Here is an 18,435-nt window from a genome sequence, read left to right on the forward strand (position 1 = left end):
ACCACAAAGTGACAAACAAACAAATCAAACAACCCAAAAAACCATGATATTTAGATCCGACTAACTGCTCTATCCCGTGGTGATATTATGCGGTTCATTTAACACAAAAACAGAAAAAATTCTTAAAAATCATCGGTGCCACTTCGTCCGATATGAAATTCCGTTCGGGTCGTTGCGATGCAAATGGATTGATATGCGACGGTTGCACCACAGTCAGTGGACGATCGGATTCCTTCTGGATGCGATCAAAATCTCGCGGCGATTCCACTTCAGTGTACGATGTGACAAGAATGGGACAGTTCATTGACGCTGCCGATTTGATGGTGAGTGGCCATGTGTCGAGACCATTGAATCCGGTCGTACGATATAGTCCGGGATTGAAAAAGCACACTGTAAATGGATGGGAACGATTACATTGTTGACTTATGGTCAATGTATACGGGGGAAAATTACCTAAATCCGGCTTCGTGAACGCAGAGCTGTTCGCGTAGTCGTGATACAACATTCCACATTGGAAATCGAATTTCACAATCCGGCAATTCTGACGACACGTACGGCACATTCTGAAATGCATAGACCATTAGTGGATTCATTGTCATAAGAAACAGATCGAAAATGCGAGACACTCCCTGCGAAGACCTAATAACAGATCACTAAAAAATCGAAAATGAAAGTTGTGAACGAAGCAGGTCGAATACAAATCCAAATATTTAGTCCATGCTTACACCAAGTAAGTAACGTTTCCATATTTCGATACGCTCTCGTTTAAAGAATATCATCCCGTAACGGGATTCCCGTTGCTACATCTACAAAGCTTAAGAGCAATGGACCCTTTGTAAATTTGTAGCCTACATTTAGGCGGAATAGTTTTCGTTTATTGATGATTTTTGAAAGAGTAAAACCATTAAAGCACGCAAAAGTGTGTTACGTTTAAAGGAAAAATTGGTTTGTGTGTAACTTCTCCAACCTTAAACCTGTTTCTCCAAGTGGAGCACTTTTTGCGTGCTTTAAGAGGCATCGGTACTTAGCTAAAATTGTAGCCTAAATTTGTGTGTCTTGTATTTAATTTTTGATGATATATTTACATCAGAATCCTTTTTCAAAAATGTACGACCGCAATAACTACCAAGAATGTGTTAGGCTAGCAATGTTAGCTTTAAATAAAAATTAGTTTTGATTTTGTAGTCGTTTGACCGGCTCTGAGAAACGTGAACAATTTACCGAAATTTTCATAAACTGCTCATTGTTCTCAGAGCTGGTCAAAATGCTGCAACCAAATTTACTTTTTGTTGAAAGCTAATACATTCGTGGTCGTTATTGCGGTCGTACATTATTGAAAAAGGTTTCTGGTAGAAAGGTATCAGCAAAAGTATATTAAAATCAAGTGTTTAAAAAACGCCCAAATGTATGCTTTTCAGCGAAGCACATATGCCTATAAAAAGCAATTGACTCTTTACAAATTTGTAGCCTACATTTAGGCGGGAAAACATTCGTTTTTGTGAAGGAAAACAATTATGAGGCATCGATGCTTTGCTGGACGTTTTTTTAAATACTGGATTTTACTTGTTCATGCCTTGGGGTTAAAATCGAGGTCAATTTTGGAAATTTTCTCTCGATTTTTTTGAGTACTTGGTTTGGTATTTAAGCTATTTTCGCTTATACAATCAAACCAAGTACACAAATCACTATTGATGATACCTTTCCACCAGAATTCATTTTCAAAAATGTACGACCGCAATAACAACCACAAATGTGTTAGTTTTCAACAGAAAATACATTTGGTTGTAGCAGTTTGACCAGCTCTGAGAACAATGAGGAGTTTATGAAAATTTCGTTAAACTGCACACTTTCAGAGCTGGTCAAACTGCTACAACCAAGTGTATTTTCTGTTGAAAGCACATTCGTTGTCGGAATTGCTGTCGTACATTTTTGAAAAAGAATTCTGATGGAAAGATATCAAAAATGAAATATGAGGCACACAAATGTAGGCTACAATTTTAGCTAAGTACCGATGCCTCTTAAGAAAGCCATTCCTTATTAGACTAGAGCTTCTCCTATGCGCGCCCTAAGTTATACTCTGCAGTTTCTAGAAGAAAGTTTGATGTACAGCTGCTCTGGGCTTACATTTCCTTTTAAGAAAATCGACAAATTACTCGACTTATGTACAAGAGGCGGCATTGTAGCTCAATCTTCATTTCCATTGAACCAATAGGGGTAAGCCATTATGGTTCTCAACGTTCGTGAGTATGGCCATTTCGTATTCTTGTGACATAATATATGTGACAAATGTCAAAAGTTCACGAAATTGCCATATTTACAAACTTTACGAACCATAATGGTTTACCCCTAATATTTGAAAGTCTTGTTACACTTTCAACGTGTATTGTACGTTCTTAATAACTGCTACTGTGTCTGTGCTTTTTTGTATGTTCAACTACATTCCAAAGCTTTAAAAAATGACCTTCACTCAACAAGAGCCTCTCCACCTTAATTTCGTTTATCTTTCAAGAGAGAAAGTCTATCAAATTAGAATTTTCTCAATCCCAAGATTTTAGTTCTCGAACGGGTTATCTTTCACATTCTCAGAGATCCCAATTCGCACTTTCTATGGGGTTGAACAGTATTTTCAATCAACCTTATTCGACTGAGTATTTCCAATGGTAAATTTTCGGCATTCAACTCCGGTCCAACGAATACCACTCTGCATTCGACCAATGTTGGCACCAAATGTAAGAAGAATGTTTCCCATTTGTCTAGAGTGTCCGCCTCGAATTGCAACTCGGCTCCGACCAGATGAATTGTGTACACCTCTCCAATTTCCTGTTGATTCTTCTGTGCAGCATATAGAGCTGTTAAGGGAGCTGTTGCCAATTGGGTCAGGGTTGCATAAATACATTCATCCTTGATTGCTGCAGAAAATTGATTGTTTCATGAAATGAAATTGTTACTTTGTGTAGTGATGGAGGGTCTTACCGCCGTAATTTTTGTACAAAATTTTAAAGACGTTATCGATGTTGTCGGAAAGGTCCAACGGCTTCAGCATGATTTTCGACGGTAGACTGGGTTCTATGCGTCCGAAATTTTTCTGACGAAGAACAATCTTTTGATACAAATTGAACGAATTGCACCACTGTTCATGTTGCGGAGGTAAATGTTCCGGATGGGCTGCACAATAAGATACCTGAATTCGGAATAAAAATATCAAACAGAGTCGATTCAAGCAACGCATGAAAAGTTTACTTGTCTGCACTGCTGGCATTCAATCAGCGATTGTTGTCTCCATTCACGACACGAGCCGGTGCAACATAGCCTCGGAAACAGCAATATCTCTCGTTCGAATGGCATCAGATGTCTTTTTACGAAATTTTCGCAAAGGTTTAACGTATGGACACGAAGACTTCGATAGTCGTCATCGTTTAGTATCCTGGCGTTGTTATAGATGTGACCGCCTCTCTTCTTCGCAATTTCTTGAATGGCGCTGCAGAGCGGTCCATGAGTTAATTGATCCTCTTTTTCGTGCGCGTCACAGCAGTACGAGACCATTTGGCAGAGTTTACAAGGATTCGGTATATCTAGCGGTACCTTACATATTTGACATGCTGTAGCAATGAAAACTGGACGTGGAGAAAATTTGTACTCAACAAACTCCTCTTCTTCGTCTTGTATTGGTGGTGGTGTCGTCACTGCTGGTGGAGCAGCTGCTGCAGGTGAAGTTTTGTTCGGACATGTCTTGGATACGTTGGGTTTCGGTGGCACTTCCGGTTTTTTTGCACACTGAGGATCGTTATTTTGCAATGGTGGTGATTTTGGTGTAGATGTCTGGGGTGATGTGGGTTTCGACGGAGATTTTACTTGTGGTGATGGTTTGGCAGATGATTTCGATTGTGGGATTGGTTTCGATTGAGCAGGTGTTTTCGATGGCATCGTCGTTTCTTTTCCTGGACTGTCTTTTCCTGGAGTTTTATTCTCTGTAGTCTTTACTGGCGACTTTTTCGAACGATCTGTAACTTTCGGCGGAGATTTAGAAGCAACAACAGGTTTTGGAGCAATTTTCGGTTTGTTGTTTGAAGATTCATTCTTAGCACCTACTGCAGTGCCGGTTTTACCGTCATCGGTTGATTGTTGCGATTTTGAGTCGCTTGTTGAAGCATCTTTTGGCAACGGTTCAGCTTTTTGTTTACCAACCGCGTCAGACTCTTTCAAATTGCCAACCTGTTCAGCTTCAATCACTGCACTCTTTGTTGATGTCGTGCCAGATGTAAGCTTCGAATCATCTAAATTGGCATCAATCACTGTTGGTTCTGTTACCTCTTTTTCTTTGCTTATCGGTTTCATTACAGCTCCGACATCAGCTTTTAAGATTTCATTTTTCAAGTTTTGAGTGGCTTGCTTCTTACTATCTCCGGAGGCCAACTTCTGATTTTTAACATATTTCTCTGCCATATTTTCCTTTGGGGATTTGGATCGAGATTTTTGCTGCTGCACATTTAGTTGGTCTGTTCGTTTATTGTCCCGAGGCAATTTTCTCACGTTACCGGCAACATTTCCAGGCTTAATAGATGGACTCGTCATTTTTGCTTCTAAAATATCCATTAATTTAACGGGAGGAAATTGGACAGGTTCCAGTTTTTGTTGGGCACTTTTTTCTGGCAATTCCTGTGTCTTTGTCTCCTGCATTTCACCAGATTCTTTCAGATTCGCTGTGTCCTTATTTCGCTTGCTACTTGATGGACTGCTGCTCTTTGCCTCTCTTTCGATTTCAGTGACTTTGTTTTGATTATTCGGTGCCGTTAAAGTTGATTCCAGCGACTTTGTTGCATCTGCAGTTACTTTCAATGAACTATCAACAGACGGAACAAAATCGCTTCCTGCCACGTTTTTTGAATCCGACGTAATAAGAGACGATTGATCTTCACTTTCTTCATGTGAAATTAATTCATCCGCAGCAGTTGGATCTATCATCGATGCGGATAGTAGACTCATGTCCATCGGTATGTCAGGTGGTTGTGGAGCTTTCCCTTTCATTTTGTTCTGCTTTTTCTGATCCTTTTTGGACAGTTCGGTCTTTTGTTCTTGTTTTTGTGGTGGTTGATTTTGAGGAGCAGTTTGCGATGTTGAACCCTCTGGCTTGTTTTCTTTTACTTGAGCCTGTTCGGGTGTCTTTGCTTTAGTATCAGGTGAAATGGGTGAAATGGGTGCTTTATTATCGGGTTTTACAATTTGGGATTGTTTCTCATCTGTTTTTTTCGGTGAACCTTCTTTTTCTTTAGTATCTACCTTGGGTGCTGGTTTCGTATCTAACTTACGTTCATCAGGTTTGGGTTGCTCTTTTTGAACATTTTTTGCTGCAACTTCTTCTTTCGGTTTATTTTCAGTTAAAGATATAGCGGCAGCGGGTTCTATTTTTATTTTCTCAGGAACTACTGTTTCAGCAGCTACACTTTGAGGAACTACTTTGTCGGGAACTGTCTTCTCAGGAGCTGCCTTTTCGGCAACTGGCTTTTCAGGAACTGCAGAAGTTTCTATTGATTCTGGATCGACTTTAGCAATTTCACTTTGTTTAACATCGTCTTTTTTGTTAGGCTGCTGCTTTTGATCATTTTGTTTCTGTTTCGGACTTTGGCCTTTTACTTGTGGTTGCTTCTTCTGTTCATTTTTTACATTTACTTGATTTCCCTTACGTTCCGGGGTCTTAGCTTTATTTTGTTTAGCGCTCGTTGCAGCGTCGCTCCCTGTTGGTGTTGGTGCATCTATTTTAGATTTAACGGTGTCTGCCACTGAAACATCTGCTGTAGGCAAAGTATCCTTAATAAATTCGTCTGCTACAGGTTTAGGCACTGAAACTGGCTCTGAAGTAGGCTTAGATGTGGTTTCAATAGGCTTACTTTCTGCTGGTTTTTTAGGTAAAACTTGTTCGGTAGACGTTGGAAGGATTGCAACATCTATAGCTTTGACAGAATCAACCAACGGCTTATCGGTTACAGATAACTCTGGTAAAGGTTTAGTTGCAAGTTCTGTTGGCTTGGTTTCATCGGTAGTTTCAGTCGTTTTTACTGGTGAAACTTTAATTTCCATTAATGGTATCTTGTCCTTGTTATCCTTGACTACTTGGGAAAAGTCTAATTTGGGAAGAGTTGGTATAACACTTGGAGCAACTGGTGTTTCGATTTTGACTGCTAAATCCTCCGGAGATGTTGCCTTGGCAACCTCACTGACCTGTGAAATTATTTTCTTGTCAACTGACACTGCCTTAGCTTCTGCTTGAACTATACAAGGTAGCGCCTCTGCAGAACACTTCTCTTTGATAGGTGATTCAACAACTGTTTCTCCCTCTTCTTTTTGAATCTCAGTTGATATTTTTTCTGTTACCTGTTCTACAATCGGGGATTCTATTGGTTTTTCACTAGTTTTGGTGGGGACCTGTTGTTTGTTTTTCTTGTTTTTCTGACACTGTGAATTTGTAGCATCGGAAACTTTCTTTTCTTCAATTGGAGCGGGAGCCTTTTCAACCTTCTCTTCTGGCTTTGCCGCTTGAATTTGATTGCTGTCTTTTTCAATTTGCGGAGTTTTTACTTCGAGCGGCTGAGTATTTTTAACTTCGTCTTTTGGTGCTGTATTTTTCACTTCAACGACTTCGGCTTCAGTTTGCTGTTCTTCCACTTTGCAGGGAGACTGTTTGCTATCCGTGGCTTGTCCTTTCTTTTTGTCTTTTTTACTTTTTGGTGAGTCTAATTTTTGTGGTTCTGCTGTGGTCTTAACATTCTTCTCTGGAGGTGCCTTAGAACTATCTGACTTTGAGACGTTTTCATTGCTTACGATTGGTTTTTCTTCGGCTATCTGCTCCTTCTTTTGGTCATTTTTCGGTTTTGTTTGATCCTTTGCTTTAGCATTCTCGTCTTGTGCTTTCTTTTGATTTTCTTTCTGAGGCGGTGAATCTTGTTTTCCTTTGCCCGATGTTGGTTTTTCTTTAGAAATTTCACCAGCTGGCTTATCAGCCTTACTCTCCGTTATGGCATCATCTTCGATTTTCGATTTATTTTTCTGATCGTCAGTGTTCTTGTCACATTTTTCCGTGGGATTACTGGCACTTTCGGGCTTCTTATTCTTATTTTTGTTTTTATTATTTGAGGGAGCTTGATTGTTCGACCTGGCCTCTACCACTGGGTCTTTTTCTAGAACAGCTGGCTTAACATCTTCAACAACGGTGGTGCCAGTCTCAACTTTCTCAACGTTCGGTGATCCCTGCTGACCCTTCTTATTATTCTTTTTGTTATTTTTCGATTTATTTCCTTCTGGGGTGTTTTCCTTGGTCTCCGTTTTCGGTTCATCAATCGGTATAGCGACAGGTTCATCAACTACACTCGGCACTTGAGGAAGTGCTTCAGGATCTGGACTCTGTTCTTGTTGACCTTTCTTCTTTCTGTTTCTGTTCCGTTTCTTTTTAGAAATAGTAGAAGTTCCATCTTCTTGTTCCTTGGCTGAGCCCTCATTTTCGGAAGCATCTGATTTTGGCTTAGTTTCAACTTTGGTGTCTACGGATTCGGGCTGTTGTCGTGCAACAAAACCTTGCGGTGGATTTTGGTTCTGATGTTTTTTGTTCTTCTTTCGTTTATTAGTACCGCTCTGCGAGCCTTCTGGTGTTACGGATCTGGCCGTCTCTTGTCTAACTTCCAGTAATGTTGCTTTTACAGAATCCACAGTGTCCTGAATAGAACTCAGTTTATCTTTCGCTGCATCAATACCTGTTTCGGAGGACCGTGGATCACCAATACCAACAATAACTTCTTGTAGAAGATGCAAACGCTCTTTTGCGTTTACTAAACGAGCTTTAAGTTCGTCGTTCGAAGTGTCTGCTTCAACGGGTGCAGCAACTGCAACTGGAGCACTTTCAACCACTTTCGTCTCGGCTGGTGATTTGGCTTTATTCGGCGCTGGTGCCGATCCAGAATTTCCTTTATTCTTCTTGTTGCGTGGCATGATTCTGAAAAGAATAACAGACAAAATTATTAATGATTTGGTAGTGACGGCATGTTCTCAGATAGATAGATTAAAGTTTTGGGATGCTTCTTCAATTGAGAATCAGGAGCCCAGATCAAGGATCCTTTGGAGCATGCTCCCTGACATTATATCTTGGAAATTTTCCTGTAATCGATAAGAAATCGTTAAGGCATTTACCATTTTATGATAAATGGAGTAAAGTTGGAGTAAAGTAGAAATCCAATCTATTCTGTGGAAATGATCGGTAAGCTTGCAGTGGTTTGTGATTGTACACAACATGCTTTTAAGTCCTACTATTTATTGTTATCAATAAAGTTGAATAAAATTTAATGTCATGGTCAAATGTTGGCATTTTTGCGTTTATATACGAACAGCGTTCGCTTTAAACCTCGAAAACCTCTCATGTAACAACATCCAACTAAAATGCTTTTCTATATTTATTTTGTTTGTTGCCAAGAAAACAAACGTTACAAGTCGGTGGTACCATATATTTTAACATAAAATCAATTAAGTTATTATTCACTTTGTGGCTGACGTATACCTCTATACTACATTACTACACACATAGTAGAAATATTTTTTTTTCTGTAGTCTGATCACTCGGAGCATCTGTTTTTGTTTTTCTACTAATCAACTCGCAAACATTGAATTTAGGCATCCATTCAAAGTAAATATTGGCGGTGTTACATAAATAATGAGTGATTTAGTATGTCGATTCTCATTTGGATTCCCTCCTCAAGTCTTCGTCTGCGTTTCCGAAATTGGTTATTTCAATCAGCAGCGAACAGTGAATGATCAGCAAGAACGTTGCTAAGAAAAAAATGTGGTTCCGAGTAGGTGTAAACATGATCAAACGATCGTTAACACTAGTTTAGCATCATCTTTTTACAGGTGGAAAATCAAAGAAAAGTTACCAATTTGATGTACATGTAAAACAGACATTCAGACTATTATCTGTTTTTGGCGTGGGTCATACCATGAATGTTCATTTTTTTGTTAGTTTTCATTTTCAGTACAACTCATTAACTGAATATAATTGGGGCCATCCTCCTTTTCTAATCTGATTCACCTGTTTGGTTTATGTTAGACGCATTCACCATGAATTCGATATTTAAATTCAGTTTTCCGTTTTACATAACTTTTCCATTTGCATGTAAAAGCATTTAAATCGCGTCGTTTAGTTTATTTTTGTTTGAAAACACATATGTTCCCAAGATTCCGTTCGATGTTAATCAGTTGACAAGTGACTTGTAGGTATTCACGTTTCTTTAATTATTATTTCAACTATTTCCGACAGAGGAAAATGTTTCATGTTTACGGTCGTACAAATCTGGCCGTCTACGAGACAATTTAAATATAAAGTACAGAAACGTAGGAAAATGATTGCCGAGGTCGGTGTAGAAACAATCGTTCATTCTTCTCGTAGGAATTCTTCAAATCGACTTTTTTCAAATGCTAATTCTTTTAAGACCTTACTTATAGATTTCATACTATTCCACGCGCACCCTTACTTCTAACGGGTCCAGCTGGACTTACTTCTCGGTGTTTCTGTTTCATCAATTATGTTTCTAAAAGTATTGGGTGAGGTGAGGTAAACTTTTTACACAGTTCTATGACTCCAACCCTTTAACTCAATATCATTTATCATACCTCCTTTTGGCAAGGACTAAAATTTGTAGTAAAAGTTAGGCTCGGTACCTATAGGACCAAAGGATTTTATTCTGGACTTCTCTGCTTTTCAAGAGGACAACATCCTAAAACTCTAATCTAGCTAGATTTGGTCACCAAACTGAACAAAATCAAACTCATAAGCTGATAACACCGTACGTTCAGTACTTTTTGATTTTATAATTTCGCAAATTGGTCACCCTATACGGTCTACGTCAAAGAGTCTAAGTACGTCCCTGCCACACACTTCCAATTCACAGAAAATAAAAAGATTAATAAAATAAGCAGAGTAATGACTACAGACGGTCTCTTAATACGATATCAGAAAACAAAAGCTAGAAAAGTGTTTTTCTTCTTCATCAATTTATTTATATCTTTCACAATATCATCCAATGTTCCTTTCCGTTCTTTTCTTATTATTTTCTTTAGATTTCATGTCATCAATTTCACTCGTAGAAGAACTACTTACGCAACACTCGATTGTCTTTTATTTTCATTTTAAATTTAAACGAAATTTTCGATTTTGTGATGGTTCGGTAAGCGGTGCTATTGTGGTTATTTCAGTTATTTATTTTTTCAGCTATAAGAGACGTCTCAAAAATGTTCACATTATATGCGAGTTCGTTTGTTTTTTGTCTTTATGGCATTTTTTACGTAACAACAGTAGTGTAAAAGAATAATGTTCTTGTGTTCATGACATTCAAATGTTGGGTACAAAATGCAGAAAAAATTTAACTTAGCCAATTATTATATCACCCGAAAATATTTCATTCTTGGCTTTGAAAACAGTCTTGCAATTTTAGAATACGATTTTATTACGATATTACACAGGCATATTAAATACAGTCGAATGGGTAATATTTACTTCCTCAAGCAAGTCATTCGAGAAATGAATCAAATGCACTTAATCAATTTAAAAATTTCTTAGACACTTGTATTGCTAACTTGAGTGTCTGATGACGTAGACGCTAGACTTCTCTGTGTTAATGATATCATTCAGTAATAATAACTACTGTTGATACAAGAATGATAAAATGTTATCGAGCACCTAGTTATCATCGGAGTTATAATTTTATAATTTTCAATCATAGGAGGATATAAAATCCCCCAAAAAACCCCGAAGGGTAAATGTGACGCAAGTCCTTTAACTTACTTACAAAATAACTGATATCGCTGAGGGTGACGCATTCTGCGCCTGTACGTAAACTTTTTATCAACCGAAAAGTGACCCAAAAAGTTTCAGAAAGAAAATTTGACAAAAAATTGCGTCACAAAGTGGCAGATGATTCGTCCTTCTTCCGTTTAAATTCCATTATTTCCCGACGGATTTTGTCCTATTTTCGTAGCCATGGTTACCTTAACATCTGCCACTTTGTGACGCAATTTTTTTTTGTCAAATTTTCTTTCTGAAACTTTTTGGGTCACTTTTCGGTTGATAAAAAGTTTACGTACAGGCGCAGAATGCGTCACCCTCAGCGATATCAGTTATTTTGTAAGTAAGTTAAAGGACTTGCGTCACATTTACCCTTCTGGGTTTTTTGGGGGGATATCAGTTCTTTTGGAAGTTTAGGGGTAAGGGTCACTAGTTTTGTAAGCATCTCACGTCGACTGCAGCTCAAATCCATCGAAAATACGATGGAAGTTAGGAAGTGCCGGAGAAATCATATGTCATCCCAAAATTTAGGAACCAACCTTGAAACACCTCTCTTATATCGAAAATAACCCTAATCCATTGAGAAATTCCATGGAAGTTAGAAAGTGCCAGAGGAATCATCTGTCATCCCAAAATATAGGAACCAACCTTGGAACACCTCACTTATGTCGAAAATAACCTGAATCCATCAAAAAATCCGATGGAAGTTAGGAAGTGCTAGAGGAATCATCTGTCATCCCAAAATTTAGGAACCAACCTTGGAACACCTCACTTATGTCGAAAATAACCCGAATCCATCAAAAAATCCGATGGAAGTTAGGAAGTGCTAGAGGAATCATCTGTCATCCCAAAATTTAGGAACCAACCTTGGAACACCTCACTTATGTCGAAAATAACCCGAATCCATCAAAAAATCCGATGGAAGTTAGGAAGTGCCAGAGGAATCATCATCTGTCATCCCAAAATTTAGGAACCAACCTTGGAACACCTCACTTATGTCGAAAATAACCCGAATCCATCAAAAAATCCGATGGAAGTTAGGAAGTGCTAGAGGAATCATCTGTCATCCCAAAATTTAGGAACCAACCTTGGAACACCTCACTTATGTCGAAAATAACCCGAATCCATCAAAAAATCAGATGGAAGTTAGGAAGTGCCAGAGGAATCATCTGTCATCCCAAAATTTAGGAACCAACCTTGGAACACCTCACTTATGTCGAAAATAACCCAAAACCATCAAAAAATCAGATGGAAGTTAGGAAGTGCTAGAGGAATCATCTGTCATCCCAAAATTTAGGAACCAACCTTGGAACACCTCACTTATGTCGAAAATAACCCAAAACCATCAAAAAATCCGATGGAAGTTAGGAAGTGCCAGAGGAATCATCTGTCATCCCAAAATTTAGGAACCAACCTTGGAACACCTCACTTATGTCGAAAATAACCAGAATCCATCAAAAAAACCGATGGAAGTTAGGAAGGGCCAGAGGAATCATCTGTCATCCCAAAATTTAGTAACCAACCTTGGAACACCTCACTTATGTCGAAAATAACCCGAATCCATCAAAAAATCAGATAGAAGTTAGGAAGTGCCAGAGGAATCATCTGTCATCCCAAAATTTAGGAACCAATCTTGGAACACCTCTTTTGAAAATAACCCGAATCCATCAAAAAATCCGATGGAAGTTAGGAAGTGCCAGAGGAATCATCTGTCATACCAAAATTTAGGAACCAACCTTGGAACACCTCACTTATGTCGAAAATAACCCAAAACCATCAAAAAATCCGATGGAAGTTAGGAAGTGCCAGAGGAATCATCTGTCATCCCAAAATTTAGGAACCAACCTTGGAACACCTCACTTATGTCGAAAATAACCTGAATCCATCAAAAAATCCGATGGAAGTTAGGAAGTGCTAGAGGAATCATCTGTCATCCCAAAATTTAGGAGCCAACCTTGGAACACCTCACTTATGTCGAAAATAACCCGAATCCATCAAAAAAACCGATGGAAGTTAGGAAGGGCCAGAGGAATCATCTGTCATCCCAAAATTTAGGAACCAACCTTGGAACACCTCACTTATGTCGAAAATAACCCAAAACCATCAAAAAATCCGATGGAAGTTAGGAAGTGCCAGAGGAATCATCTGCCATCCCAAAATTTTGGAACCAACCTTGGAACACCTCACTTATGTCGAAAATAACCTGAATCCATCAAAAATCCGATGGAAGTTAGGAAGTGCTAGAGGAATCATCTGTCATCCCAAAATTTAGGAACCAACCTTGGAACACCTCACTTATGTCGAACATAACCCGAATCCATCAAAAAAACCGATAGAAGTTAGGAAGTGCCAGAGGAATCATCTGTCATCCCAAAATTTGGGAACCGACCTGGTGTAAGTTAATATTTAATAATCCACACAATTTCCAACAAGAAACACATCCAAAAACAACAGACACCTTTCACCACATTACCATCCATATCATGCACTAAAATATACAAAACACACACACTAACACATACAAATTGGTTTTTATATGACATTTGCATATGGAGACTTTGAGGAGCTCCAGCTCCCAAGATATGGATTTTTTCCAACTTTTGAACATTCCATTGTTATTTTTGGGCCATTATTAGCCTATAACCAAAATTTCAGGAAAATCTATAGAAACGTTTAGTTAACTAACTAACTAACTAACTAACTAACGTAGGCGATTTCAGTTATCTGAAAAAACGAAATTTTGCTTATTTTCATACAAACATCAATGTTTCGAAGTTCAATATCTCGGCCAATTTTGAAGCTGCAGTAATGTGTGATAGCTCGTTGAACTCGTATGGATTCCGAGATTCCAGATATCCTGGTTTGGGGGTCGTTTGAGTAAAGTGGGAGAAGTCAAAAAGTTGCTGTAAATATGCTCCGCCGTCCTCCTTACTAACGTGCGGGCATGATACCGCCTGCTTCTTCCTAGAACTGCTCGTATATGCAGACCAGACAATGTCGTTCGAACAGTCTAGCATACGCTGAGCGTCTGTTCTCTCTGATTTGAATATGGCATGGATCTTGTTGACGTTTTCACCACTTAGCTGAATATGGTTTTGTAGTTTTCAAGGTAAACTAGCGTCGTCCCATGTCCTATTTTACGAATGTTCCACATGCACAAAGAAATTTCTTTTAGGTGTATTGTGTTGGTGGTTGGTTCAAATCTCAATTGGAATTCTTTGATTAAGGTGAAATGAGTCATGACGATGTGGAGCTAACATTTATTCAACTCATCTACGATAATAATCAATAAATTTGTATTATTTTCAATATTCAATGCTTCTATTGAAATTTCGGCATATATTTGCTTCAGCTGTTTTTAAGCAGATCAACACAAACAATCATAACTGTTTGTATGTGCTTATTTATACGCTTGAAGCTGCTACACTCACGCGCGTTGTCGGCCCGCCTTGGGCAGAATTCAGAATTTCAGAATCTTTCTCGAAATTTAGGTCCTCGACATCACTTCTTTCGGGCTATAACTCTCAAAATTTCCCAAAATCTACCGTCCACAGCGGATTCGTAAGTAACTATTATAGTGAGAACAGTGCAGCACTTTCTTTCCTAAGGGGAGAAAATAGAATTTTTCTGTCTTGAACTGTCAATTTGTTCACTTTTTCGAAAATGGTATAGGGTATTCAAAGTAACCAGTCAAACTACCTGAGTTCGATGGGGACAAACTCTTTTTAACAATCTCTTTAAACACTCTACGGTGAATTGATGTTTTCTTCGGTTCCTGTTCTTATCTCGTATGTCCACTAATCTAAGCAGTATAGATCGTATGTAACCATAATGGAATTTACAATTCATTTCCTCTTTTTTGTAGATAATCTTTCCATTCGCGAACCATATCTTATTGTTCAAAATGTCACACTTGACGACTGATAAAAACGATTTAATATATCGGAAGTTTTAAAGTGGAAACGAGTGAAAACATTGAAACCAGAGATTAAAAATTGGAAATAAAAATCAATTGAACTTCGCCGAATCTCAAGAAATGAATTCGAGATCTCCTTCATCTTATTCACTTTCAGCACACGGATTTTATATAATAATAACGATGGTTTTTAGTGAACATATATAGCTAGGAGAGTGATGTCATGATTCACTCGCCACTCATACATAGTCGATTAACGAGCTTGCACTCTTGCATCGATTGATTTATGAATTTTTCTCTATCGAATCGATAGTGTCGATACGGGTTTCTTATGTAAATAGTCAAATTATTCACTGCAGTAAATTGCAATCTGCCTATACTGTAGCCTCCACTTCAGCAGATATCGCTTATCGTTGAGTGAGTGAATTAATTTTGATAACGAATTATTAGATTTTTTTCGCTAAGCAATTTAAGTTCAGTATTATTCGTTTGTCCGCGTTTAAATCAAGCTGCAAGCTCTCCACTAAAAACCTTTCCACGTCATTCAAGTTCAAGTTTATTGCGATTAGTTTGTCAATATAGTGGATATAGTAAATTAAACATGGCTGAACCGAATATGGCGGTAGCTGCACTCACTAAATACTTGCAGAATCTGCCGATCTATCCAATCTTCGAAAATTGTTCGGAAAAAGATAATTTCACCGCACTTCAGTTCATGTACATTGTGGATTTTCATGCAAACTATTACATAAAATTATACGATCGAATCAAAGGGGTTCAGCAGCCAAAGCTACTCGGACAGTTGTTGCAGTTTCGTCAGTTCGAAAAATTCAGATATTTCCATTATTCAGTGGCAAAGCAATACGGTAACAGTGTCCTACAATGTAGATATTGTCCATTGGTCGGGCCTTGCGGATGCATTTTATCACACATGGCAATCAATCATAACGTGCATACAGGATTGAAACATTGTGTGTTTTGCAATGGTGAAACCCATGTCACAAGCAACTCTTTGTTTGAATGCTACAAAAATTACATTCAACGTAACGACATTGAAATCGATGAAAAAGTTTGCGAAATCGTAGCGATTTTCTACGATATGATGAGAAAACTGAGCCGGGCACTTAATATTTGCGTGGAGCGACGAAAAGGCTATGTTGGTCAAGGACACAAACACAAAGAACGACTTTCGAAGGATTATGGAGGTGATATACTACCAGAATGTGTAGTCCGGTACATGATACCGAAGTCACAACTTAACCGAACGATACGAAGCGAGACGCTTGATCGAGAGTTTCGCAGAATTATGGAAATATTGTGCGGTGGAATTTTTCCCAGTATTTTTCGAAATAACCAGTCACCTGCTGTCTGCGAAAATCCGACTGAAATCGGCAGTAGCAACGAAGATGACGAAGAAGTGAATAATATAACCGAAGAGAATGGGCGTCAACCTCAAGTGAGTAAAATTGTCTCTCCACAAAAATGGCAATTCCAAAAAAAATTCATAAAATATTTCAGTTCGTACTACAGGATGCACACACTTTGTCAAATGATGAGATGATACAAGACGACATGGCTTCAACATCAACACCAACAGATCGTATGTCAACAGCTTCACGTCCATGTAGTGCCTGGACACCAACGAATGAAAGCCAAGAGTTTGCATTGAATATTGCTCGGAAATTGGATAAAATTCCGCCAAGCAAACGTCGCCAGCTCGAAATTGACATTGAGATGAAGATTCTTCAAACCGAAGCGGAAGCGATCCAAGAAGGTTGCTTTCAGTAGTTTTGAATTGATATGTAAAAGGGGCTATCCATAAAGTACAGAAACGTTTTGGGAGAGGAGTGGGTTGGACAAACACATTGGGAAATAGGTCTCATAATCGTCATTTCTTCATGCACGTATATGGGTTTTAATGAATTTGAGAATTAAAAGCATTGATTCATTTAACACGGTGTTTTTTACGTCGTATTTGAGCGTTGTTACAAACAAAAAGATCTCATTTAACATGTTTTAAGATGTTCTTAAACAATTACCAATTTTTGGTCGTGAAATTTATGCATTCCACCAAAATCTTTCATTCTTCATTCTATTAAAAATTCAACAAAACTCATCGTGGGTCAAGATTTATAAGAAAATTCAAAAACTTAGCGAAATCTGTTGAAATTAATGACAGAATTCTCGACAGAAATATGAATAAGCCCTGCTCCTACTAGTATGCTTACAAAGCAAGAAATAATGAGTATTTATTACTCTACGCCATCTGGTAATAGTTACAATAATATTATCAATTGATAACTATCAACAAATCGGAACAATATCAAGCGAATGTTTTATCACTAACAGATTGTAACGATTATATCTCAAAAAATTTCACCATCGAATTCATGAATATGTGCTCGAATAGTCTCTGGTCGAGCAAACACCCAACGGCTAAGTCTACTTAAAATGTCAATTGTCATTCCAACTCAGTGAGTTCGTATTATTTTCGTCACTGACTGAAAGAATACAGAAAACAAATAAAACAAAAAACAAAAATTCCTCTGGTTTCACTGTTCGTTTCAGCGTTCACCATTTTGCCTACTCTACACTCTATAATTGTTTTTTACGACTACAATTAACGTGTGTACGAAAATACACTCTCGTAAGTTTAAACTGTACATCTAAGTTTGAAAATAACATAAGTGCAAAGGTAAAGAACCAGTCAAATGGATACCAGAGAATGCCAGACCACATTTCATTTTTAATTAAAAAAAAAAATATTTTATTTCGTCCAAAAATTGTTCATTTTATGCTCATGAGCATGAATTGCATTTATACAATTTTTTACTTACATTTCGTGATTTTTGATGAAATTTAATAAGAAAATTAATCGATTGAATTAAATCGGGAAAAAGATCTCCCCTTCCAACGAGATTCGAGGATCGATTTTTTTTTAAATTATTTTATTTTAATCCTTTATTGGTTCATTGTCACCATATCTTACATAATTTTAAAAATACACAAAATTATTCCTCCTTCGCTTTTAAAAAAAAAAGTTAATTTAATACCAACAAAATATCAACATGCCAAGCGACACATTTTCAGATATTTTCTGTTTTCTTTTGAAAGAAAAATGATTATTAAAATCACCGTAACACTTTTTCACACCACAACCAAATTAAAGTTTTCGATTTTAACGAATAAATATTTTTTGTCTGCGATATTTTAGAGCTTTTCATTCAACGGTTAGTAACTAACTAACTCATCGTTTTGACTGTTTCTGAAAATTTTCCAATTTTTTTGGCTCTCGGAACAGCGTAAAGAAAAACCAAAACAAAAGAAAAGAACAAAAAATTTTGTTTCGTTGTACAGTACTAGATGGTAAGGCGATTTTCCGAATGTTTTTATTTTTGCTCAATTTTCATTATACTCTGAGACTTAGAAAATTTAAATGCAACCGTTTCCCATTGTGAATTGCGGAACATCAGAATCGAATGTGATGGTACCGTGCGGAGTATTGCAAGATAATAATAAAATCAACTTTCCAACAGAGTGTTGACTGTTGACCTATGCAATGTGATGGCTTGAATTACCGTTTCATTATATTCACTTTGGAACGTTTGTAATTATATTTTGATGGATCGTATTTACCGACTGTAATTAGGCAGTTGGATTCATTGGAAAATGACATACAGAAGTGAAGTCACGCCATAAG

At 37.7% G+C, this 18,435-nt stretch overlaps 2 protein-coding genes across 3 annotated transcripts; one reads left to right on the top strand and one right to left on the bottom strand.

Annotated features, from left to right (window-relative positions):
• Positions 1–85: 85 nt before the first annotated feature.
• LOC119072508 (titin-like) lies at positions 86–18,354 on the bottom strand. The gene is made up of 6 exons (XM_037177751.1): positions 17,573–18,354; positions 3,241–7,981; positions 2,974–3,181; positions 2,636–2,909; positions 454–563; positions 86–390 (listed from the first exon to the last, which is right to left on the bottom strand). Exons 2-6 carry the CDS (start codon positions 7,975–7,977, stop codon positions 95–97), a joined length of 5,625 nt encoding a protein of 1,874 aa, XP_037033646.1. The 5' UTR covers positions 7,978–7,981; positions 17,573–18,354; the 3' UTR covers positions 86–94.
• On the top strand, positions 15,223–17,270 carry LOC119072517. 2 transcript variants are annotated; one of them, XM_037177762.1, is made up of 2 exons: positions 15,223–16,191; positions 16,266–17,270. In XM_037177762.1, the coding sequence occupies exons 1-2, from the start codon at positions 15,337–15,339 to the stop codon at positions 16,521–16,523; spliced, it is 1,113 nt and encodes a 370-aa protein (XP_037033657.1). In that variant the 5' UTR covers positions 15,223–15,336; the 3' UTR covers positions 16,524–17,270. The 2 variants fall into 2 exon arrangements, with proteins under 2 accessions (XP_037033657.1, XP_037033656.1); XM_037177761.1 differs by having other exon boundaries at positions 15,226–16,191; positions 16,254–17,270.
• Positions 18,355–18,435: the final 81 nt, after the last annotated feature.

Source organism: Bradysia coprophila, assembly GCF_014529535.1.
Source record: "Bradysia coprophila strain Holo2 chromosome IV unlocalized genomic scaffold, BU_Bcop_v1 contig_81, whole genome shotgun sequence".
Lineage (NCBI taxonomy): Eukaryota > Metazoa > Arthropoda > Insecta > Diptera > Sciaridae > Bradysia > Bradysia coprophila.

What these genes read in the sequence shown, in the direction of transcription:
- LOC119072508 (XM_037177751.1), bottom strand. Translation starts at nt 7,977, where the DNA reads ATGCCACGCAACAAGAAGAATAAAGGAAATTCTGGATCGGCACCAGCG. An exon ending in AATGCCAGCAGTGCAGACAA is followed by an intron (nt 3,182 to 3,240) that starts GTAAACTTTTCA and finishes TTCCGAATTCAG; the next exon opens with GTATCTTATTGTGCAGCCCA. An exon ending in GAAATACTCAGTCGAATAAG is followed by an intron (nt 564 to 2,635) that starts GTTGATTGAAAA and finishes TATGCATTTCAG; the next exon opens with AATGTGCCGTACGTGTCGTC.
- LOC119072517 (XM_037177761.1), top strand. Translation starts at nt 15,337, where the DNA reads ATGGCTGAACCGAATATGGCGGTAGCTGCACTCACTAAATACTTGCAG. An exon ending in AGAATGGGCGTCAACCTCAA is followed by an intron (nt 16,192 to 16,253) that starts GTGAGTAAAATT and finishes AAAATATTTCAG; the next exon opens with TTCGTACTACAGGATGCACA.